Source organism: Quercus lobata, chromosome 1 (assembly GCF_001633185.2).
Source record: "Quercus lobata isolate SW786 chromosome 1, ValleyOak3.0 Primary Assembly, whole genome shotgun sequence".
Taxonomy (NCBI): domain Eukaryota; kingdom Viridiplantae; phylum Streptophyta; class Magnoliopsida; order Fagales; family Fagaceae; genus Quercus; species Quercus lobata.
The window spans coordinates 14,603,905-14,630,470 of NC_044904.1; the positions used below are offsets into that span (position 1 = coordinate 14,603,905).

Consider the following 26,566-nt stretch of genomic DNA (forward strand, 5'->3'; position numbering starts at 1 on the left):
TTTTCCGGCGAAAATGGGTAAATACCCATTAAAAACAAACTATTTAGTTAATAGGGTCTGTTTACAAACTATTTATAATTTTAGCAACTCGAGTCTCAGAGACTCGATTTTGGGCCCTTAAATCGACTCTTAAAGGCTCGATTTTCATGGGTTGTTCCTGTCTGATGTGGCAGTTTATCCAGGTGGCGTCTACATGGAAATCGAGTCTCTAAGACTCGATTTCCAACCCAAAAATAAAATATTAATGACCACAACCCAAAATGCAGAACCAGCGGAAAAAAAAGCAGAAAGAAAGAAAAAAAAAAAAAAAAGAGAAGAAGAAGAAGGAATGGCGACACAGACAGATCCAGGTCGCACCGCGACCCAGGTCGCCGCGCGACCCAGGTCGCACCGCGAGACCCAGGTCGCCGCGCGACCCAGGTCGCGCCGCGAGACCCAGGTCGCCGCGCGACCCAGGTCGCGCCGCGAGACCCAGGTCGCGCCGCGAGACCCAGGTCGCCGCGCGACCCAGGTCGCGCCGCGAGACCCAGGTCGCCGCGAGACCCAGGTCGCCGCGCGACCCAGGTCGCGCCGCGACCCAGGTCTCGCCGCGTTCTGGGTTTTTTTTTTTTTTTTTCTTTCTTCTCTTCGCGATGCGATCTGGGTTTTTTTTTTTTTTTTTTTCTTTCTTCTCTTCGCGGTGCGATCTGGTTTTTCTTCTCTGATGAACATTCTTCTCTGGTTTTTTTTTTTTTTTTTTTTCTTTCTTCTCTGATGAACGCGTTGCTGTGGATTTCCTGCTGCCCTTGTGGTTTTTTTGTTTTCATTTTAAATGTAAATCGAGTCTCTAAGACTCGATTTTCATGTAGGCGCCACGTGGGAAAAGTGCCACATCAGACAGGAACAACCCATGAAAATCGAGCCTTTAAGAGTCGATTTAGGGGCCCAAAATCGAGTTTCTGAGACTCGAGTTGCTAAAATTATAAATAGTTTGTAAACGGATCCTATTAACTAAATAGTTTGTTTTTAACGGGTATTTACCCATTTTCGCCTTTCTTTTCCCGTTCGAAACGGTTCTTTTTCTTTTTTTTTTTCTCCCTTTATAGGTAAGAGTTTTTTGGCTATCTATGTATTTATTATTTGCAAGAGGACAAGGGAGTGATGACGATGTAGGATGCCACCTGTACTGCTTTTTCACTGGCTTTCATTCTTTTCTTCTTCTTTTTCCTTCTTTGTGGAAATTGTAATGCCACAGTTTTTGTTGCTAGTTGGTACTGAAATATCACTATCATGGTATGGCAAAGTTTTATTTTAAATGGCTGGGATTGAAACATGTGATAAAGACGTACAGATGAAATTGGAACATGTTTAAGGCTTAAATCTTCTTGCTGAAAAAAAAAAAAAAAAAATTAAGAATAGAAAAGAATTATGTTGTATAGTGTTGTTATTGAGAGAGATTTTAAATGGGTGTGACTTGTGAGTGTGAGTGTTATTATTATTATTATTATTATTTTATTTTTTTTGGGATAAAATGAAAATATTGTGACTTGTGAGTGTGTGATATTGAATGATTTGGATTGAATTGAATTTATTTTACTTTTGGAAAATATGTGATAATTTGGAGTTAGAGACCATCTTCTTTATTCTCAAAAAAAAGACCATCTTGTTTCCTTAGGCATTGCCTTCTTTTGTGGGCGGTTTTAGCATTATTGGTACCTTTTGAGTGATGGTTATTCTATATCTAAAGAAGAGGCCACGAACCAACTTGGCAATGAATCTTTGATGAATATATTGAGATCGCTTAGATTGGGGATAAAGTGAGAGATCATTAATAAATTGACCCTCATAAATATATATGGTAATATTTAGAGTTTAAATCTTTATATATGACAAACTGAACTAGGAATTTCAATATATATATATATATATATGTAAAAAAAAAAAAAAAAAAAAAAAAAAGGGCATTTTAAGGCCCAAAATGACCACCACACACTCTTGGTGTGATGGTCACTCCACAAGTATAAGTGCTTGTAGAGTGTGAGGGATAAGAGCCAGGATTCAAGTCTCTGGGAGGAAACTTCACACATATATACACTTAGATTAGGCTAGAGTAGGATTCTATCTTGTATAAAAAATAAATAATAATTAAAAAAAAAAGACCCAAAATGAAAAATGAAAAAAAAAAAATTTGTTATTTCTAGATTATCAAGAATTTTTTGAAATGGAGACTTTGGGCCTAGTCATCTTACCCATCTCCATCTTGAGAAGCAAAAACCCAGCTAAAGAGAGAAGATACGGGGATTGGTCCAAAGTAATTATTACACTCCAAAGTCCAAGGAGCTAAATTGTGGATGCAAAAGTTTATAGATTTAGGCCACAATAATTCCCATATATGTAGAGGATTTGGCTTGGTTCAAGTGTTTTTATGCACTAAACTTGTCTAAATTATAACGTGTCTATTTTTGACCGCATGTGATGGGTTTAATGTACAGGACTCACATGTAATGCTATATATGTGTGTGTGTTTGTCACGATCAAGCTACACTTAATATGACTCTAAGAGCATCCACAGCAATGGAGCTAAAAATATAGCAATTTAGCTCCACCAAAAGTTATTTTATCTATTTTACCTACACACATGCTACAGCAGTGGATCTATTTTAGCTTCCTATACAATAAAATAATATAAACACTACAATAAAATAATATAACTACTACAATAAAATAATATATTCTACTACCAAAAAAATTTTCACAACACCAACCAAAACCATTTCTACCATCAGCCACAGCCACCGCCACCGCCGCCGCCGCCGCCACCCCACCACCACCAGTCACAGCAGAGAAAAAAAAAAAAAAAGAACAACAACCGGTATCTCCAATCTTTTTCCTCTACCAGACCAAACAGATTCACCGATCACAAATAAAATAAAAAATCACAAATCACAGACAAGCAGCACGTCGGCGAGCTCCATGGGTTTCAGACTGGCGGCTTGATGAGCAAACGATCGGAGGCGTGGCGGCTTGATGAGCAAACGATCGGCGGCGTGAGATGAGGCGATTGGCGACACAACATTGGCGACCTTCGATGAGCTTCAGACCGGCGACTTGATGAGCAAGCATTCGGTGGCGATCAGCGACGTGAGGCGTGAGGCGGTGTGAGGAGATCGGCGGTGGAAGAGAAGTTTGCTTGAGCGAGAGAGATGAGAGAGTGGGGGAGATATTCAGCAAAAAAAAAAACTGGGGAGATGAGAGAGTGACTGAGAGAGAGACTGAGAAAGATGTGTGAATTTTTTATTAACCGGTGGAATAAAAAAATTTTTTTTTTTTTGCTATCAGTGCACATCTATATATAGATGTGCACTGTAGCGGAACATGTAAATTTTTGGCTTATACCTCCACTGCTGCAGCGTGTCTTTTGAGGATGTGGAGCTAAATTTTAGCAATATAGCAATATGCCTCCACTGCTGCGAATGCTCTAAGTAACATTAGCATTACACTATCTTAGAACTCTTTTTTTAATTAAAATTTTGAAAATCCTACTTTTTTTTTAGGTATGAAAATCCCACCATTTGATTACATGTTCTCGATGCTATTAACATGTGTGCCAAATTTAATACAAATCAAATATAGCTTACTATTTGATCCAAAAACCAACTTTTATGCTCAATTATGGTAAAAAGAAATTAATTGCAAAAAGAAATTTCCTACTAGAAGAAAGTCAAGTAGAGAAGGAAAACCCCCATATATTGAGTGAGGCATTCATTCATATGATCATTGATAAATGATACACATTACTTAACTTCTATGTAACCCGCTGGTGTACTAGTTTGTTTTTCTTTTTCTAACAACATTTTTTGTTACATATCAAAAAAAAAAAAAAAAAAACTAATAACATGACAACAAGATTTCAGTTTCCCCTGGTAGACAGTCTGCCTGATAAATAATAATTATCTTAGTCCCCTTGTTGAATTACTAAACATTAATCACCATCAGAACTACTATCTTCTGAAATCCTTCCATTTTCATCAGCTACAGTTGTTTCCTGCATGCAACCAAAAAATGAAGTTCCAAATGGATCTGGATGGGTGGGTGCTGATAGAGAGACAGAGAGACAGAGCTACTACCCTACAAAAGTAACATTCAACATGGTATAAATAAAAATAGTTCTTACCAGCATATTATCCCAATCCTTCAACTTAGAATTCGTTAACACGTAATTGTCAAGCAATGGAGCCCAGGCAGGCCCTTCTCTATTTTCCTCACCTTTAGTTGTATGGCCCTGCATTTCACAAAACTGTAGACATTTTAATTTGTTAAAGCCTCAAAATAACCTAAATGCATTGCTATTGCTCCCAGCTCACCAAACATCTAACTGCATAATTTTATGGAATATGAAGTGTAAAGTTGACTGCATTTGTAAATATAATAAATAGATGATACAGGTGAGATATCTGATCGATGTTGTTTGCAAATGCATTTTATAGTTTCCCAGGACAAATTTTGGGAGTGAGAGTCTACATAATTCAAAGATTAAACAAAATTGTAGAAAATGATAAAAAGTATGCAAGAAGTTAAAAAATAAAATAAAATAAAATAAAATAAAAAACCTAGACAACCTTCGCAGGAGTGTCAACAGGCTTTGATGGCTTGCCCAGTGCTGAGAAGAAGGCTTCTTTCCTCCGCTTCCTTATTGCTGGCAATATTCAGACAATATTCGCTTAGAATCACTTAAAAGGAGACAGCATAAAGGAAAGAATGTGGAACAGATCAACGATAACATAATGAGGCAAACATTTCTTGGATTGGTAAGTTACACTAAGTGGGGCTTAAATAAAAATAGTACAGTTGTGGTATAAATGTGGCCATTTGACCACAAAACAAGATGGTATTTAATCATCTGAAGTAAAAAAACGGAAATCAATTTCAGCAAAACATGGGTCTTCTTTCTACCAAAAAAAAAAAACATGGGTCTTCTGAGCAGTCTCAGACAGCATTCTTTTCCAAGTAATGATCAGATAGTAGTTTCAAAAGTGTGACCAGGATTCAAACATAGAAACAAGACAATCTGCTTTGAGAATTGAACCTCTACAACCAAGTCTTTATTCCCTTCTATACCCAAAAATAGAAGAATTTTATTTAAGAGAAATTCGTTTTAATACATTAAATAGCTGACGCAGCAAAATATATGACAACAATACATTGCACATAAACCACATGAAGTTGCAGCTCTTGGCAGAAGATGGATAGAAGGACTGCATGGCAACTTCCAACAGAAATTACAGTACCATATATGCATCTCTCTCTAAAGTCCAGTCATGGAGAACGCTCGGGCACAATGACCAAAAGAATGAGTACTTCGATGTAAGATTTAATTTTGTAAATGGATAAGTGAAATTGGAAAACTGTGGAAATTTAATTTCTCAATGGCAAGTTACACGTGCACCCAGTGGATTTTGAACCCACGACCTCACCTTGGCCTCCCTCCATGTTGCTCTTACAAGGGAAGAAGGTGCAATTAGAGGTATAGCTAATTGGCAAAGTTGTGGAAATTTATTCAGATGATTATATATATATATATATATATTTTTTTTTTTTTTAAAGCCATGAACAGGTCGAAATCCTTCATTTGGAAGTTAAAAGAGAGGCAAATTGGTATAGACAAAACAGTCAATAAATTAAAATGAAAATACTAATCACAATCACAGAACACTGGTGTATATAACATGGGATGAGTATATATGCATTTGCAGATACATGGCTTGTTAATAATTGATAAATTGCTAATCTTCAAATTCTTCTTTGAAGGTGCACAGCTTAGCGGTAACTAGAGAAAACATTCACATTGATGTGAAGACAAGACAGATAACTGAGAAAGATGATAGGGAAAAGAACATGGGGAGCTCAACGTCTAGCTGCGTTATCTATCAGGCTATCAGCATACCTTTTGCATCTTTATATCTCAAAGGATCCAAACCTTTCTGAGCATGTTGTGCCTTGTTGACCTGCACAAGATACCAGGACAGAAGTTTGGATCTAAATGTACGTAACAGCCACAGAAACAATAAAATAAAACAGTGATGAAAAAAAAATCAATCTCAAGACAAAATGGAACATGGTTAAATAATCATAGAAAACTTACAGCATTAAACAACTTGACCACTGAAACTCCAGCAACACACATAGTAAACATGAACAAAGTTAGTGTTATATAGCACGTAACCAATTAGATAAAACTAGTGCCCTTGTCACATAAAGCTTAATTAACATACATAAACACAGTACCTCCTTTTGTAGCAACCCCTATCAGAAACTTTTCATATGAATCCAAATAATTTGCAGGTTTCACATGCCATTTTCTCCCACCTAAATTAACATTTAAAAACTCATAAGCAACCACTGACATCTGATAGATAACAATTAAAAAGACACATGTATGCTTGTCATAACCAGTTGGTTTTTTGAGATTAACTTATCAAGTGTTTTTCCTTCTTGGCCTCCCCCTTGACTTTGTGCATAGGGCAAAATTTGCTAAATAGTACCATTTTAGAAAAAAATTTGGTGAATAGCACGTAATTGAAGTGAATTAGTTAAGTAGATTGTTTTTTGAACTCAAATTTGTAAAACTCGAGATCCAACCCAAACTCAAGTTTGACAAACTTGAGTTCCAAGCAATATGCATCAATACTGATTGGAACTCGAGTTTGTCAAACTCGAGTTTGACAAACTCAAATTCCAGCCCAAACTCGAGTTTGACAAACTTGAGTTCCAAAAACAATATTCTTAACTAATTAACTTCATCTGTGTGCTACTTTCCTAAATTTTTTCTAAAAACGTGCTATTTGGCAAATTTTGCCTTCCGCTCAAACTCCTCTTCTGCAAACTTCTCTGCAATGAGCTTCTTGTGTGTTGACAACACCGAACCCTGCAAAGCAAGCAAACCTTTTCCTACAAATCCTATGTATTAGAACCTTAAAAAAAAAATAATAGTAAAATAAGCAATTTAACAAACCAATCAAACAGCAAGCCTAGCTTACAAGTGCATCCTCAAGCACACACTTCTTGATAATACTCTTGAATGCCATCTTGAATGCTCTAGATGTTGACACCTCATTTTGCAACCCGTATTTAACCTCACCTGGAAGATAAAAGGGTAATTTTACCTTGAAAATATGTATCTTGATTCTGGTAATTAGATCCTTAATCTCATTTCACCAAAATAATCTTGATATTATAACGATCAAACCGACTAGTCATAAACCTTAATCGAACTACCAGATTGAAAGTTATCATCAAATCAACTTTTAATGGCTGAGATGCAATATCACAAATTGAGTCCGACTATATGTGATTATGAACAATTGATTTCAATTGGTTATAAGTATAATCAATTTGAGATCAATGATGTGTCATAATTTGATTAGTTAGGCTACATTTTATGGTAGGGTTGCACACACCTAATTAACTAGATAATTAAACATTAATCATTCAATGAGTAATTTGTGCAATTATCTTTTAATTAGGGTAAATTTGGAACTAATTAGGTCTGAAATGGGAGTGATTGGAGTCTATTAATGTTAATTGGAAACTAATTTGGGATATATTAATGTTAATTGTGCTGAAATTGTTTTTTAACAAATGACCTCTGCTCACCATTTTGTTGATATCTCTCAAAATATTTTAAATTTGTGAATAAGGTTAATTTTCCCAGAAACTAAACATCCAGGACTTCAATTTGAGCACAAGAATGAGACAATTACGATCAGAGTTGAGTAAGATATGATTTTTTAAAATTGACTCTACAGGCTGTTACATTAGCTATGGGAAAACCGAACTTTACTTACTCCTCATTCTCACTAATCTCCACATTTAATGCACTAGATTTCCTCAAAAGCTAAAATGAGGTCTGGGTTCATGATTCTTTGTTAACCCTCATTAAATGATCTCATATTCATATTTTCTCCACCACTACTATATAAACCTCTCCTCTCCTTCATTTCAAGACACAAAAACCCCATCTCTTCTCCTCTCTTGAGTTCTAGTGAAATAGAGTAGTCTTATCATATCTTGATCTTCCTGAGACTCAAGGTATTGAGTGAGACTCACTTTCCCTCTCTTAACTCTTCTTTTCCTCTACCCTTAGGACTTCTACCAAGAGTTTCCTCCTCCACCGCATGAATCTTGTATGAAGGTATAATCCATTTCCCTAACTTTTTTTTTGTGTTGCCATGATGAGAATTTATGATTAAAGCATGATAGTGACTATTTTAATTTTCTTTAATATGTTTAAATGTTCTTAATTGTTTTTATATGTTCTTCATATGTTTTTGGTTGTTCATCACATGTTCATGCATAACACTAGTTTTAATTCTAAATCCATATCAAAAATATGAAAAACATGTTTGTTTCATAATTCTTTCAAATCCTTGAATCTTGGTTATCGCCATCCACACACATTTACTAAAATTTATTTTTCAATCCCAACGCAATGCTTAATAAATTGAATTAGGGTTTATCACATGCACACACATTAAATTTAACATGTAAATTGATTGACATATTGGATGATATAATATGAATGCTGACCACTATAGTCTAGAAGACCGGTTTCACCGAGCAAGGTGAGTGCCTAACACCTTCCTACCTTGTAACATAACCTCCGAACTTAGATCAAGGGTTAGTAGACCAATGTTTATCCTTGTAATTTTTAATTTTTAGATTGTAACTAAGAAACAAAGTTATGTACTTTATCTTAAATTGTATCTAGGACCAAAGTCATGTAACTTTCTTATGATCAATGTAAATCCAATTACAAATTAATAAAATAAGAAATTTTTCAATTTTGGTTTTCTTATTTATCCAAATAATTAAAGAAGTGGCGACTTCATTATAAAATCCTTAATTTAAAGGGGAAAATATAAGTTCGACTAATTATATTTTCCCCTTTAAATTAAGGATTTTATAATGAAGTCGCCACTTCTTTAATTATTGGGATAAATAAGAAAACCAAAATTGAAAAATTCCTTATTTTATTAATTTGTAATTGGATTTACATTGATCATAAGAAAGTTACATGACTTTGGTCCTAGATACAATCTAAGATAAAGTACAAGATTTTGTTTCTTAGTTACAATCTAAAAATCTAAAATTACATGGATAAGCATTTGCTGTACAAACCCTTGATCTAAGTTTGGAGATTATGTTATAAGGTGGGAAGGTGTTAGGCACCAACCTTACCTGGTGAAACCGGTCTTCTAAATTCTGGTAGCCAACATTCATATCACATTATCCAATATGCTATCAATTAATTTGTATGTTGAATTTAAAGTGTATGCATGTGATAAACTCTAATTCAATTTATTAAGTATTGCATTTGGATTGAAAAATAAATTATAGTGAATGTGTGTATATGGTGATATCCTAGATTCAAAGATTTGAAAGAATTATGAAACAAACATGTTTTTCATATTTTTGATATTGATTTAGGATCAAAACTAGAGTTTATGCATGAACATGTGATGAACAATCAAAAATATGTGAATAACACATAAGAACATTCAAATATATTCAAGAGAATTTAAATAATTACTATTATGCTTTGATCCTAAATTCTCATCATGGTAACATAAAAAACCAATTAGGGAAAGAGATTATATCTTCATGCAAGATCCATATAGTGGAGGAGGAGACTTTTGATGGAGGTCCTAAGGGTGGAGGAAAAGAAGAACTAGGACAGGGAGAGTGAGTCTCACTCAATACCTTGAGTCTCAGGAAGATCAAGATATGACAAGACTACTCAACTTCACTATAACTCAAGAAAAGAAAAGAAAGTGGGTTTTTGTGTGCTTTGAAATGAAGGAGAGTGAGGGTTTATATAGTAGTGGTGAAGGAAATATGAATGGAAGACCATTTAATGAGGGTTGACAAAGAATCATGAACTTAGACCTCATTTTAGCCTTTGGGAAAATCTGGTGCAATAAATGTGGAGATTGATAAGAGTAAGGAGCAAGCAAAGTTCGGTTTTCCCGTGGCTGCTGTAACAGCCTGTAAAGCCAATTTCGAAAAGTCATATCTAACTCAATTCTGATCGAAATTGTCTCATTCTTATGCTCAAATTGAAGCCCCGGATGTCTAGTTTCTGAGAAAATTAACTTCATTCACAGATTTAAAATATTCTGAGAGATATTGACGAAATGGTGAGCAAATGTCATTTGTTAGAAAATGGCTTCAGCACAATTAACATTAATAGGTTCCAAATTAGCTTCCAATTAATATTAAATGACTTCAATCACTCACATTTCAGACTTAATTGGTTCCAAATTTACTCTAATTAAAAGATAATTGCACAAATTACTTATTGAATAATTAATGTTTAACTATCTAGTTAATTAGGTGTATGTAACCCTATCATAAAATGTAGTCCTAACCAATCAAATTATGACACATCATCAATCTTAAATTGATTATACTTATAACCAATTGAAATAAATTGTTCATAATCACATATAGTCGAACTCAATTTGTGATAGTGTATCTCAGCCATTAAAACTTGATTTGATAATAACTTTTAATCTGATGGTTCGATTAGGGCTTATAACCAATCGATTTGATTGTTAAAAAATCAAGATTATTTTGGTGAAATGAGATTAAGGATCTAATGACCAGAATCAAGATGCATATTTCTAAGGTGAAATTACCCTTTTACCCTCCATGTGAGATTAAATGCGGGTTGCAAAATAGGGTGTCAACAATTCTTCCCTACCCTTCTCTTCTTCGAAACCATAGCTGGCTTTGACACTTGGGTTTCCATTGCCATGGCCTACCTCCTTATTTTTTAAAACAACCGGTTATAGTCAAGTTTCTCAGAGCTAAAGCCTAAAGCCAGTTTCAGATAGCAAACAAAAAAAGAGTGCCTTACTTTGATGAGAAAATTTGATTCTCAATGCATCAAACAGAGCTTATTAAAAATATCAGAGAGAGAATTACTGAGCAGTGGACTAGGCGACAGCACAATCGGGGTTGAGAGAGAGGCTGTGAAGGTGGTTGGTAGGTGGCACGATGGTAAGCGAGGGTGGTGGTGCCAGCTAGGTATAGCACAGGTTACGAGAAAGAAAGGGTCCACGTCTTTTTTTTTTTTTTTTCTTTTTAGGGGAGTTTTTTCATTTTAGGGTGCACTATTCAGTATTCAACATATTAATTTAAGAATCTCCTTAAATATTCATCAAAAACCAATTTCCTTAAATAAATATAAAATAAAATAAAATAAAATAAAATAAAACTTATGATACCTTTGAGTAGATATGGCAATTTTGCCTCACCCCGCTTAACCCGCCCCTTCCCGCTTTGCCTCGCTTAGGTAGTGAGGCGGGGATGAGGCAAGATTTTAGCGGGTTTAGACCTTTTAGACCCACTCCGCCCTGCCCCTCCCCGTCCCCGCCACGCCCCGCATTGTTAAGAGTTATAATTGTAATTTTTTCATACCTTAAAACCCTATTATTTAAACAAACATATCAATATTAGCTTAATTTATTCTACCTAATGTAGTTCTCTGCCTTATTTTGTTATGTGTTATAATATGAGATTTTATTTTCTGATTGTCTTGTTAAACACATGGATATATTATTCAATTTTTTTCTAAAAATTGATTTGATTTTATGGGATAAATTTAGTTGTAATTTCAAGTATATTTTTATTAATGAAATAAGTTTCATTGAAAAATTGTATTAATTGTAGAGCAAATTAACAAAAAGTAAAGTTTTACGGGGTGGGGCAGGGCTTCGCGGGGCCCCAAGGGGTGGAGATGGGGTGAAAAAGTTTTCTCCATCATGCAGGGCAAGGCGGGACGGGGATGGGGCAAAACAAAACCATGTGGGGTAGGGACGAAGACCCTATCCTTCGGCCCCGCCCCTCCCCATTGCCATCCCTACATTTGAGCTTTGGTTTCAATTTATATTCAGTAATTTATTTACATAATGTTAATATATTTTCTCCTAAAAAAACATAATGTTTATTAAAATATATAATTCTTTGTAACTTTTATGTTAAATGTGTAATAAAAAATTACAATTTTATTTCCAAAAATACTAAAAGTAGTTATTTGAAAAAAAAAAAAAAACTAATAGTTAGACAATAAATGTAGTGTCTGTTTGGCATGATTAATTTTGCCAACTTATTTTATTACTCAACTTACTTTTGATATTATTCATGGCCTCCATTGCACTTTTTGGTGCTATTCATAGGTCTCACTATACTATTTCAGCTAACTTTTACCTTTATCTACAGAATTTTTAGCAAAAAGTTTTCAGTTTCAACAAAATAAACAGATCCCAAATAGACCCGTAGAATCTTCAATCAAACTTGTTACAATAGATTTTCTTTCTTAATTTATAATATATATATATATTAATAGGTAAAGTTTAGAAAAAGTTCAATCAAAATTTGAAATTAGAATCCAATTTTGCGCTATATGTCTTAATTTATGTGAGGACCACACCATAATTATCCACTTAAGTTTGTGCCATGTGTCCACTTAAGTTTTTAAATCTTTGTTCCAAGTAAATTAATGAATGCAAAATACTAAAAATATAATATTAATAAACTATAAAATTTATTTTAAAAAAATCAAATATACTTAATAAAAATTACCACACAACAAAAATCACCACACGTTCTATCTTATTAAAAATTAGAAAGAAAATGATCATAAGTAATATTAAATTTAGGTAAGAATTTTAATATGTGACTAATTACGTTTACATTTTAAAAATAATTAATTTATATTTTTATGATAAAAATTATGTTTAATTTTAAATGTATCTATACGTATGCATATGTTAGAGCATTCATGTCAATGGATGCAAAATTTCTGTCCATTTTGCAAAAAAAAAACATGTTTTTTCTATTTTACACACCTACTTTTACAAAACACCTATATCAGTTTATTTATTCTACACATTTATTCAATAAAATATTTATTCTTGAACCATCTCACTCAATACCTCTCTCTCTCTCTCAGACCCAACACTACCCAAAATAACCAACACCTAGCCACCATCAATTATCAATCCACACCCACCATCAACCCACCCAGCCACCATCAATGAGATCAACCACCATCATCAAGCCAGCCTCCATTATCAACCCACCCATCAAAATCATCAAAACCTATTGATCAAAATCATCAAAACCCATTGATCAAAACCATCAAACAAAGAAAAATAAGAGCAGCGGTGATCGGTGAAAGCATCGACAAGTGAGGCGATCAGTGGTGGCATGGCCATGGCGAGAGAGCAGCGGTGATCGTTGAAAGCATCGACGAGTGAGGCGATCGGTGGTGGCATGGCTGTGGCACGACTAGAGTGAAGTGAGAGTGAGAAGGACCAAAGAGAAAAATAGAGAGTGAGGTGAAGGAGAGAGAAAAAAATAGAAAAGTATTAAATGCAAAGCTACAGTAACTGTGCATATATGCACGGTTGCTGTAGCACATTTGCATATATACAAACTTATGCAAGCACTGATGTGAGTGTTTTTTTTTGTTAAAATGTGTAAAACTAACCCCTTTTTCTATTTTGCAAGCATTGATGCGATTGCTCTTACATGCTATTCTTTTTTGTAACCCATGCATAAGCATAAATATACTTAAAAGAAATACAGTAAGATGTACAATGTAATTTTTACATATATAATTTAAATATTACTGATAGTCATTTTTTTTAACTCTTTAAAAAGTATTGTAAGAATCATTGTTATTGATTCCGTTTCGTTCCGGCCGGAAAATTTCATACCGGCATACAAACTGGTATCATATTACCCTCTGTTCCACCTCCAGTCAAGTTTCGGCCTATTTTGGGGTGTTTCGGCCATTTTGGTCAATTTCGGCCAAAATACAAAATTCGGCCGGTACCAAATTTTGGCTTAAAAAAAAAAAATCATACCACCTTCTTCTCTCTTTTTTTTTTTTTCCTTCTTCTTCTAGGTTTCAAACCTTTCTTCTTCTTCTTTTTTCCTCTTCTTCTGGTGGGTTTCAGACCCTTCTTCTCTTTTTGATTTTCTCTTTTGGTGTGTTTTGGTTCTGCTGCGAGCTGCCAATCTGCCTTTCCTTTTTTATTTGTGTGTTGTACAAGTAATGTATGTTACTATTTGTCAACCTTTCCTTTAAATGCTATGTCCTTTGTTTTAAATTTTTTATTTGTTTAGTTTTTGTCAGCCCATATACTCCTCTTTTGTCACTTGTGTTTTAAAATTTGAATTTTTTTTTTTTTTTACTCTCAAAATTTGAATTTTTTCTTTGTTTTGTTTTTGTGAGCCCCACGTGACTAACATCATTTTTTTTTTTTCATATTATTACTCTTATTATATTTTATAAATGAGTGAACTGATAATTATTATTATTATTATTTGGGCTTAAAGATTACATATTAGTTGAAATATGTAATTATAACTTCTTTAAAACCCTTAATAATTTATATAGGTTTTTTTTATTAATAATATATATATTTTTTATTATAAAATAACGTAACTCCGAAACACTCTGAAACGGTACGCCGAAATAAGCCGGTACCGAAATATTCCGTTCTAATAGACAAACCGAAACGGTATTCATAACATTGGTAAGAATATTATTAAGTAGAAAATATAAATTGTCCATTTAAAAAAAAAAGCTTATGTTCATTAATTCTAGACTCTTCGATTTTTGTATGTAATAACTCACTTGAATGGATATTTATAATGTGATATCACATTTGACTCCAAAATTAATAAATAAAATTCTCTCTAAAAATAAATAATTTAAAACACATGGCGCAAAATTGGACTTCAATTGTAGAATCTAATTGGATTTTCTCTAAGTTTTGCCTATATATATGTGTGTGTATATATATATTGGATGAATATTTATAATGTGGTCTCATATTTGTCTCAAAAATTAAGAAATAAAATTCTCTCTAAAAATAAATAATTTAGGACATGACGCAAAATTGGACTTCAATTGTAGAATCTAATTGGATTTTCTTTAAGTTTTGCCTATTAATATTATACACACACACACACACACACACACACACACACATATATATATATATATTTCACTAATTATTTATATTTTTATAATAAAAATTATGTTCAATTTTAAATGCATCAATGTGTTTGCATGAGTTACATGTTAGTAAAAAATATAATAAAATAAAAAGTTATGTTGCATACTTGTTGCATGCATTTGGTAAAAAATTAGATAGTTATTACAAATTTACAATATAGGTAGAATCTTCAAACAACTTTGTTAAAATAGGTATTCTTTCTTAATTTGTAATGAAAATTAAAAAAAAAAGAGTAACATTGCATACTTGTTGACAGTTGACACCATGTCTAGAGAGAGAAATTGATTTAAAATGAGTTTGGTGATGAACAATATATATCAAACTAAGTGTGGCGAGGTGCTATTCATTGCTAACTTCTTTTTTGGCTAGTTTATTGGGCCTAATGTGGGGTGTTTTTTACTTGCTTATGTAAAATTTTGGCTAAACATAGCCTTTATTTAGGTTGGTGAGATTGTTTTTAGTCTTGAAAATTATAATATTTGTCTTTCTTTTAGTGACCATGTGATTGCCTCTTCTTATTCTACATATTTTAGAAACATGCTATTAGGCCAAAACCCTAGAGAAAAGATGCCCACATCATGAATGAAACGGATTATACTTGCGTATTTTGTTGTCATTTAACATTTTGACACTTTTCACTGTTTCAAACTTCATAATATTGTTATAAACTTAAAAGTTAAATAACTAGAAGAATATAGGCATTCAAATCTATAGGAATTTTATTATACTTTTAACAATAAATTAACAAAGGTTTTTAAATAAATTACAATTTACAATGTATTACACTGTGTGGTGGGTGAACTGTGAAACAGATAAATAAAGCTGGTTTTAATTGTGTTACTGATCGCTCACTCAATTAATTTATAAAGGTGGAATGCAAGATCAACCTTTAAGTGTGCGTTTGCGTGCAAATGATTCAGCATTGCATTTGTGCCTTTGTTTTTTGCTGGGTCCCACGGCATTGTTCACGATCCAGCCAAAAACACAAAAATGCACATACATTTCTGGGTCCCATGGTACTATTCACACATTTAAAAATTATTTTGCTACAGTATTTTCAGCAATAAATTTTCAATTTTTAGCAAATAAGTGGTATTCAAACAAATCCTAAGTACCCATTATGTGACAAAGGATGAAAGTCATATCAAAACTATATGTGTAGTGATTAATGTTCAACTGGAAATAGCCTTGAAATGGCTAAGTGTCCGTCCTCGGGTTTGGTTCGAGGATGAGGTTGCAATTGGATAATTTCTATCTCTTTTCTCCTAAAAACTAGACCCCTCTGATCCAGGTGCTTCTTGACTTTATATAGCTTAACAAAGATGCATCTGGGATTCTGGATCTTACATTTGGAGGGTTATGATCAGACTTTTTTGATACTTGTCCTATCAAGACCTCGCTAGAAGGTTTTTACTGGAGACATTATTCATGGTCATTTCCCCATTAATGCGGCCAGCCAAGTAGTTGCAGTGCATTTAATACGAAATGGATGACCACTTTGTCATTCATTTTTCTTCTCTTTCTTGTTCAATGTCAAGTTACCTTTGTCTCCCTTCGGGTTGCGCCATGATCCCTTCAATTCTGACCCTCGACCTTCCGAGGTTAGGCAGATGTCCTCGCACCCCCGCCAATCATGGTTGTTCAGCTTATGTACGAGTTAAGTATATAATTTCCGAGGACAACCCTCCTACGTTTCCTGAGGTTTACCTCCTTGTGGGCTTCATCAGTTGTTTGGATCCTTGTCCCCCCACACCATGTATGGCAATTACATTTTTATGCAATTAGTTTATTTATTTATTTATATTAATGCTGATAATATTTGTGGGATTAATTTTGCTTCCAATCTCGTTCTCCTAAATTGAAATTATGACGATGCTTAACTAAAAGTGATATTATTTAAATCACAACAATCATTGCTATGATGTTGTGTCCCTAAATTTATTTATTTATTATGCTTCTAGCCAACTCTTTTTTTTTTTTTTTTGAAACATGCTTCTAGCCAACTCAAATGGTAAAATGAGAGAAAGCAATTGGAGTAACGATAAGACACAACATTTGTTTACAACAAATTTAGGTGGCAACTTGTTAGTGGTAAATAAAAAAGTGATATGATTGGTGTATTTATATGAAAACCAGTAACATATTGCATGTAGCACCTTTTGACAATTTGCCACTCATGGATCCACATTTTTTTCTTACTCGCAATAGAATATTTCAGCAATTATGAAATTTACATAGTTTTAAAAATTGAACCGAATCAACTAGTTCAACCAATTCAATTGAGAACCGGACCCTAATATGGTCCAATAAAACATCTAAAACTAGGAATTAGGAGTTTTTTTGGTTTTTGGATTTTATCTATATTTATGAGAGAAGATTATATTCTAATTTAATCTAAATGTATATGTCTATGAAATTTCACCTTAGAGACTTGAATTCCAATCCTTACCTTCACACTTCACAAGCACTTATATAGTCATAACTTTTTTTTTTTGAGAAGGTATACAATTATACTTAAAGGTGATATCATATTTGATTTTTAAAACTACGGAAATTTATTGATAAAGAAATTGAGTCAATATTTTTCATATGATTATAGGACCCATTTGTTATAATTATTTAAATAATAGTTTTTAGTTTTTAAATAATATTATATATTTTTTTACACACTTTTTTACCTATACATATTTTCAAAAAATAATATAAACAACATTATTAGAAATTTCTTACCAAACGACCTATTTATCCGTAACCACATACATTATCAACTCAGCATTCTACACCTCCACAACGACATGTAGCGGTGAGGTCACAGACTGAGCACCAAAGTCTACAAAGCAGTAACTATAAGTCTATTGACTATTCATATTCTACGCACGAAAATTCCACCAAAACACAACGCATGCGCAATTTACATAACACCTCTCATTATTATTCATCGAACAGCACATCACAGCACACCTGCCTAAAGCCAAATCTCACTCCCAAAATCTCTCTCTCTAGCTCCAAAAACCACTTCAATAAATTAGATCTCAAACCAAAAAAAAAGCGGTTTCTGTTATTCTTTCATGAAATGGGCTTTGAACTTGAAGAAGGGTTCGATCTTGATCTCGATCTTCTTTGGGATTTGAATTGAAATGCAGCCGAATCTGTTCCCGTTCGGCACTGTTTTGGGAAATCCGTACTTGTTCAATGGCGATTTGAGCGAAGGGCTCGATAGCTCTAGGATTTTCTTCTTGGTCCCGTTTTTGTTGTTCCAAGGAGGCGGAATGGATTTGTCTAAGGTCGGCGAGAAGATTCTCAGTTCCGTTAGGTCCGCCAGATCGCTTGGACTTCTTCCTTCTACTTCTGATCGCCCCGAGGTAAAATGTCCCTTCACTCAATGTAGCTTTTCTTTTTGTGAAGTTCGAATTCCAGATTTCAATGCTATTGTTTTGAATCGAACTTGCTAAAATTCTGTTTGGTTGCTGAGAAAACGCGGGAAAGTAATGCTTTCTCTATGTGTGTCACTTAGGCGGAGCGGAAGCCTCTTCTAATTGTTGGCTTTTGCTTCAGTAGTTAGTATTAGGAGTCAAAGTTTTCACATTCGTTCCGTTGTTATAGCACGGGAAACAGGGTTCTAAGCGCATTAGCAAGAAACGGAATGCGCATGATAGTTTACAGTAGCAGATAATTGGATAGACCGATGCTTGAATCTCAATGCTACTCCCTCGTTTTTAGTTATTCCAGAAGACAATGTTGCCTGAAGTTGTTTGGTCTTGATATCTAGAATGTAGTCCAGGACTAAATTGCGAGTCGCTATGTTACTAGATATATTGATCCAATCAAAAGAAGCATGTGCAGAGTCCACTAGTCAATGATTGATTCTGTGATGTAAAAGCATGTGATGGAATCTTTTACCCGTTCGCCCATTCTGTAATCATCGAAGAGCCGCCATTCATGTTCAGATTCTTCATTCCAGGGTACACTGCTTTTGTGAGGTTGTAGGGAACACAAACAACTCAGCAATACTAGTATTACCCTAATTGTTTTTTGTTTTTTGTTTTTTTCTCCATTATAACATTGGCCCAACTTGTTGGCTTACAGTAAAAGAAGATCCCTGAATTAATTTCCTAATCCATTTTTGGTTGAGCTTCCCTCAAAAAATAGTTCATATTGCCTAAAGGGAGGCTAATAAATGGAATTAATCTTGTTTCTATTGTTAGAGTAGGAAGAAGTTACTCTTATAGTCTATTAGAAATTTAGAAGGATTGGTTGCACCCTGTTTATGTTTTGGGAGATTAATTAAAATTTTTAATTTTGTACGATTGTTCTAGTAACCATTATTATTATTTTTTGATAAGTAACTTGAAACTTATATAAATAGAACCACCCAAGTACACTGGAAATGTACTACAAGGGCAGAGCATCAAGAGCCCAAATTACAAAAATTAAATAAGACCGGAAGAGAAATACAAGGAGAGTAAGAAAGAAAAGAGTCTTGATCTTGAAAATTGACTGTTCACAATCCTCAAAGCATCTAGCATTCCTTTCCCGCTAGAGACACCAATATAAGCAATGAGGCACAAGCCTCCAGAGAGCTACATTTCGGTGTCGATTGAACTTACCTGGCCAAGAAGCAAACAACTCAATAATGCTTTGTAGCATAACCCAATTAATACCAAACAAACCAAAGACCATGGACCACATCTCATACGCTATGGGACAGTGAAGAAGTAAATAATTCGGTAATGGTCTATTCCAGCATATTGTTTTGGGATTTTCCAGTATATGTATAGTATATATGTGTATATATGTATGTATTCATGTATGGTAGTATGTATTCAAATACAAAATAGATTATCTATCTCCATTACATATGGTTTTATACCTTATCAATTTAAAATCAAATAAGAAACATTATTAACATCATCACATAGAAACTCCCAAAACACCAAATGGAGGAAAACAAAATATTTTTTTGATAGTTCAATAGTTGGGGGTGGGGAGAATTGAACCTTGGATGTTTTTGTTGAAAACATCAGGAGGTGCTAGTTGAGCTACATGACTCTTAGCCCAAATGAAAAAAATATAGAAATGCTCAAAAATATATATCATTCATCATCAATATAAAAATAAGGATCCAATTCATAGAAGAAGAGAAGAAGAACGTTGTGTTTCAGGAACCTTTTTTGTGTAGCTTGTTCAAAAGAGACTTATGTGGCAGAGTATTTGCACTGTGGTATTCATTGGGATATTACATTTATTAGTGCTGTTCATGATTGGGAGATGGAGATTCTAATGTCTTTCCTTGATCTTATTTATTCTATCGAGATCAAGAGGAAGGGAGAAGGTTGAATGTGCTAGATACCAACAATGAGCAGTGTGTTTGAGGTAAAATCTTTTTAAAAGGTTCTTTCTTGTGGAAATTTTCAACAATTTCCATGGAAAAGTATTTGGAGGTTCAAGGCTCCCTCAAAAGTAGCATTCTTTTACTTGGATAACCACTAGAGGGAAAATCCTTACCATGGATAGTATTTGAAAGAAGAATATTTGTTTAGTGGTGTTGTATGTGCAAGAAGAATGAGGTGTCCATAGATCACTTGCTCCTTCATTGTGGTTTTGCATACAATATATTTTTTTGACAAGTAACTGAATTATTGATAAAAAATGAAATACCTGTGTATGGTTTTGCATGAAATCTATGGTTGTTGGTTTTTTCCTTGTTTGGAATTCAATGGGTTATGCTAAAGAGAGTTTTGGATTTATTAGTTTGTTGGAAAGGAGTTTTTGGTTGATATTGGAGTGTGGATATTTGGAATTCACAATTGCACATTTGGGGATAGAACAATTGCCTTTGGAATTAAAACTTTTTATTTTATTTTTTATTTTATGCTCTATGTATGAGTAGATCTTTACCCAGAAGAGAAAATATTAGAAAGAAAGAGAAAGGGAAAAAAAGTGGTGGTGAGTTCAGTGGTGGTGTGTGAACTCATACTGGCCAGAATTTAAATATAATTTGAACTGACTGGAACAAAACATTTCAACTTTTCCAGCTGGAATGGAGTGAAATTGACAAAATTGAGACCGATGTTGAAGAGTAGTAAGAAAAGGTCACTAGGATATCCCTTTCTCCTCTTCTTGGGGTCAAAACTGATAAAAAGATCTCAAGAACATGGCACTTACTTTAATAAGCAATGCATTTAATGACCAAGAACACACTACTCTTAGTCAATAAAAGGGTTTCCTTTACTCATGCGTCTGTTTTATTCACATTTTGCATTCAGCAAAGGTTTATGGTGCAGAAAATTGTCAAATTTGGATGGTTTTTATTTCAGAGTCAAAAGTTCAAGGCTAACTCCTATAATAGGGTTTCCTCATAATAGCATTTGATGTGATGCAATTCCCTCAAAGGTGGCCTTTTCTTTTCCCCCTCTCTAGGATAGTTCTATTAGGAAAGATGCAAATAATGTATATCTCATTAGTAAGGGGTTCAGATATGAGATTGTTATTCTAGGTGAGGTTGTACGTGCTTTATGCTACTTTTGGAAGTTTTCCAAAAGAGGAAAGGAGAGGATAAAGGCGAAGAGGTAGAGGAGAGGACTAAATATAAGTTTTCTTTCTACGTATTAAAAATGTTCTTGCCAGTGAGCTATAGCTCAGTTAGTGTTTCCTCCTCCCATAATAATGGTATGGAGGGTGGTGTCATGGGTTCAAGACTTATCGGGTTTGTGTAACTTACCAATCAAACAAAAGAAAAAATTAAAAAAAAAATCTTGTTCTTGTTTGAATGTTAAGAAAAAGGGATGGAGAGGAAGTAGATATTTCTACTTTTTTTTTTTGATAAGTAATAAGATATATTGATAAAAAAAAAGGAACACCCTCGATATATTTCTACTTTTTTTGGTTTCAAAATGGAAAAAAGATGAAAGGATAAGGTCTCATGTAAATTGTCAATAGGGAGAGATGAATAATAAGACTTTGGTTGTAGATTATAATAAATTATTAAAGGTTAAAAGGGAAGTACTATCATTGAATTTACTATTGTCTCCCTTCATATTCCCTTTAGTTAGGGGAATTGCTAAAAAGGAGTCTTGAGGGGGGTATAATGCCTCTCTAGATCCTCTTCCCCTCCCTTTAAAATTACATCTAAACCGGATGTGAGTCTGTACCCCTTCCTGTCTCCTCTTCCTCCATACAAAGATACTTAAGCTTGAATTCTAGTGAGGCTCACATGAGGTGCCTTAATATATGTATATATATATATATATATATATATTTTGATAGGTAAGTAGTGCAATTTGATTAATCAGATAAATAAATAAATAAAACTTTGAGTTCACGATGATGAACACAAAGGAACATAAGAAAATACAAAAAAATTATAAAGTAGGTCTAAGTGAAGCTAGGAACTCAAACAAATGAACAATTAGAAAAACCCCAACACCGTGCCCAATCAAAAAAGTGTGTTGAAACACATATTTTAATTGGTCCAATGAAATTACGTTGTCCTAAAAAAGGAGACGATTCCGCTCCTTCCACACAATCCACATCAAACAACCCAGTACCATATTCCATATTACAGAGCCATGCTTCCAAAACCAATTCCTCCTACAAAATAATGAAGTCAACAGTCTCCGGCATACCTCAATGGCGTAGGACAAGGGGAACAAGGTAATCTGATTTAGAACTGTCGGGGCAGATCTGGTATTACTTCTGTTCTGAGCAAGGCCTCATTGATATTCCGCTTCAAGGGGGATCTTTCACTTGGTCTAATACTCGTGAAGTTGCTTCGAAGGCTAGGCTGGATAGATTTTTGTTTTTTGCAGATTGGGAGGATAAGTTTCCATCTGTCTCTCAACAACGCTTGCCTAGGCTGTTATCTGATCACTTCCTGATTGTTCTTGAGGGGGGTTCCTTTCAGAGAGGTAGGATGCCGTTTAGATTTGAGAATATGTGGCTTAAAGTTGAGGGTTTTGTGGAGAGGGTGCGATCTTGGTGGGAATCTTATAATGTCCTAGGAGCTCCGAGTTTTGTTTTGACTAATAAGTTGAAGCTCTTGAAAAATGACTTGAAGAAATGGAATGTGGAGGTTTTTGGAAATGTTGAAGATCGGGTGAGAAAATTGTGGCAAGAGCTTAGTGATTTAGAGAAGATTGAGGATAGTCGACCTTTATTGGAGGAAGAAAGGCTGGAGTTGGAGAGAGTTCGAGGTGAATTAGAAAAAGTTACCTTGATGGAGGAAATCTGTTGGAGGCAGAAGTCTAGAGTCCTTTGTATTAGAAAAGTAGACAAGAATACCAGATTCTTTCATCATATAGCTAATTCTCACAGAAGATTTAATTCCATTGATAGGCTTATGGTGGATGGAGAATTGTCTTCAGATCCGGAGGCTATAGCAGGTTGTATTTCTCATTTTTACAGACAGCTATATGCTGAAACTGTGGCTCATAGACCTTTATTAGATGATATGGAGTTCTCTTGTATCTCGGAGGAAGATGCACTTTGGCTAGATAGGCCATTTGATGAGGAAGAGGTGTTTGGGGTGATTGGTGATTTTAAGGGTGATAAGGCTCCTAGCCCGGATGGCTTTTCTATGGCGTTCTTTCAGTCTTACCGGTGTATTTTGAAGGTTGAAATTATGGCAATGTTTCAAAATTTTCATACTCAGGCTGTGTTTGAGAAGAGTCTTAATGCTTCTTTCCTTGCTCTTATTCCCAAAAAGGTGGATGCTGTGGAGATCAAGGATTTTCGGCCTATTAGCTTAGTTGGTGGGATTTATAAGATTATTTCTAAAGTGTTGGCCAATTGTCTTCGAAGGGTGGCACATGGGCTTATTTCAGATTCGCAGAATGCATTTGTGAAAGGTAGACAGATTTTGGACTCATTTTTAATTGCTTCAGAATGTATTGATAGTAGATTGAAGTCAGGTGTTCCTGGAGTGTTGTGTAAGTTGGATGTGGAGAAGGCATATGACCATGTGAGTTGGGGTTTTTTAATGTATATGCTTCAGCGATGTGGGTTTTTAGAGAAATGGAGAAAATGGATAATGTGTTGCATCTCTATTGTTAAATTCTCCATTCTGATCAATGGTAGTCCTTCTGATTTCTTTGGTAGTTCTAGGGGGATTCAGCAAGGGGACCCCTTGTCTCCGTTGCTATTTGATATTGTTATGGAGGGTTTGAGTCGTATGTTGGATGTGGCTGCTACTACTAGTCAGTTCTCAGGCTTCTCTGTAGGTAATACGGCTGATAACTTGGGGATGGTGTTTTATATTTTATTTGCTGATGACACTCTTATTTTTTGTGATGCTGATCCTACGCAAATAGCTAGTTTGAGAGCAATTCTGGCTAGATTTGAGGAGGTCTTAGGTTTAAGGATTAACTTGGGGAAATCTGAGTTGGTTCCTATAGGGGTGGTGCACAATATGGATGTTCTGGTGGGGATGTTGGGGTTTAGGCAATCATCTCTTCCATTGAGATATTTGGGGCTACCGTTAGGAGCTAAATATAAGGAGTTATCAATTTGGAATCCTATTTTGGAGAAGATAGAAAGGAGATTAGTAGGGTGGAAGAGGTTGTATCTATCTAAGGGGGGTAAAGGTAACTCTTATCAAAAGTACTCTTTCCTCCTTACCTACATACTTCCTTTCCCTTTTGCCTTTACTTGGGAAGGTGGCAAATCGTATGGAGAAGTTACAACATGATTTTCTGTGGAGTGGTATTAATAGTGACTCTAAATTACATTTAGTCAGTTAGGCTCAGGTTTGTAAACCGCTACAGATTGGAGGGTTGGGTATTAGACGATTGAGGAGTTTTAATTCTGCTTTGTTAGGAAAATGGTTATGGAGGTATGGCATGGAAACCAATGCTCTTTGGAGGAGGGTTATTGAGGAGAAATATGGGAATGATTGGGGTGGTTGGTGCACGAAAAAGGTGACCAGTGCATATGGTGTTAGTTTGTGGAGACATATTAGGAGTGGTTGGATGAGTTTTTCTAAACTACTTTTGTATGATGTAGGGGATGGTACTAGAGTGAAGTTTTGGAAGCATGTGTGGTGTGGAGATCGTACTCTCCTAGAGGCTTTTCCGGAACTTTATTGTATTAGTAGAACAAATGATTCTTCAGTAGCGGAGGTTATGTGTTGGTCTGGTGGGAGGATTCATTGGGATGCCAAATTTCGTTGTCCTCCACAAGATTGGGAACAAGAATCCTTTGATCTGTTTATGGATATGGTCTACTCTTCGACGGTACGGGGTTTGGGTCCGGATCGGGTGTGTTGGAAGCTAGCAAGGAGTAGAGGTTTTGAGGTTAGAGGATTCTATCTTTCCTTCTACCCTCCTACCATCTTATCCTTCCCTTGGAAGATGATTTGGAAATTGAAGGTTCCTCTAAGGGTAGCTTTCTTTTCATGGTCTGCTTTCTTAGGTAAGATTTTAACAACAGATAACCTTCGCAAACGACGTGTGCTAGTTCTTTATTGGTGTTATATGTGTAAGAATTGTGGGGAGTCAGTGGATCATCTTCTTCTTCATTGCCCCATTGCTTGTGAGTTGTGGTCGTTGGTGTTTTGTTTGTTTGGAATCCATTGGGTTATGCCTCAGAAGGTTATTGGGTTGTTTGAATCTTGGCAGGGTAAGTTTGGACGACATAGAAATATAGAGTTGTGGAGAATTGTGCCTCATTGCTTGTTATGGTGTATTTGGCGTGAAAGGAATGCTAGAAGCTTTGAGGGATGTGAACGCTTTATGTTAGAGATTAAGTCTTTTTTTCTACACACTCTCCTTGATTGGAGTGTGGTCTTTTGTCATTTTTCTTGTTCTTCCCTTCTTGTTTTACTTGATCGTTGTAATCTTGGTTATTGATTTATGCCTCCATGGTACATTCCCAATGTACTTGGGTTGGCTGTTTTTCGTTTTTTAATAAAATTTTCGTTACTTATCAAAAAAAAAAAGTAGGGTTTGGGGATGAAACAAAGGAAAACAATCATGGTTTGGGTGGCTGTTCCTGTGCTGTGAACAGTGATCCGTGAATAGTAAACTTGAATAATAAAATTAAAGAAAATAGATAAATTCTAGGAATCACACCTAGACTTCCTAAGCATCACACCTAGGGGTGACAATTTTTATCCATATTCATGAACCCGTCCATTACCCACCTTATTTAGATAAGTTTTAACTCAACCTATTTGAATATTTGGGTTAAATGGATAAAGACCCATTTGGTTATTTAATTAGATGGGTCTAAATGGATAAATACCACTAATAACTACTAAACCCATCTAAAATTTAAATTTAAATAAAACCACAAAAACCCACTATACCCTTCTAAAATCAAACACACTTTACTACCTACTCTTCAACATTTCCTATATTTTCTCATCATCCAAACAGACTCGTAACAAACACAAAACCAAAAATAGCACACGATCACAATCTCGGCAACCAAACATACACTACAGAACACAGCCGATAACCTTGAAAATTAGAAAATCACTCATCCAAACTAATAAC

At 34.7% G+C, this 26,566-nt stretch overlaps 1 protein-coding gene and 1 pseudogene across 3 annotated transcripts in view; one reads left to right on the forward strand and one right to left on the reverse strand.

Moving 5' to 3' along the window:
• Nucleotides 1–3,943: 3,943 nt before the first annotated feature.
• Nucleotides 3,944–7,997, reverse strand: LOC115995488 (annotated as a pseudogene).
• A 9,927-nt stretch (nt 7,998–17,924) lies between these two features.
• LOC115980305 (syndetin-like) overlaps nt 17,925–26,566 on the forward strand; it is a 34,383-nt gene continuing 25,741 nt past the window's right edge. For 2 of the 3 annotated variants that reach the window (XM_031102570.1, XM_031102581.1), the window contains exon 1: nt 17,925–18,436. In XM_031102570.1, the coding sequence (XP_030958430.1) occupies nt 18,212–18,436 (225 nt within the window). In that variant the 5' untranslated portion in view covers nt 17,925–18,211. The remainder of the gene's footprint in view (nt 18,437–26,566) is intronic. The other variant, XM_031102574.1, reaches the window with a different exon arrangement.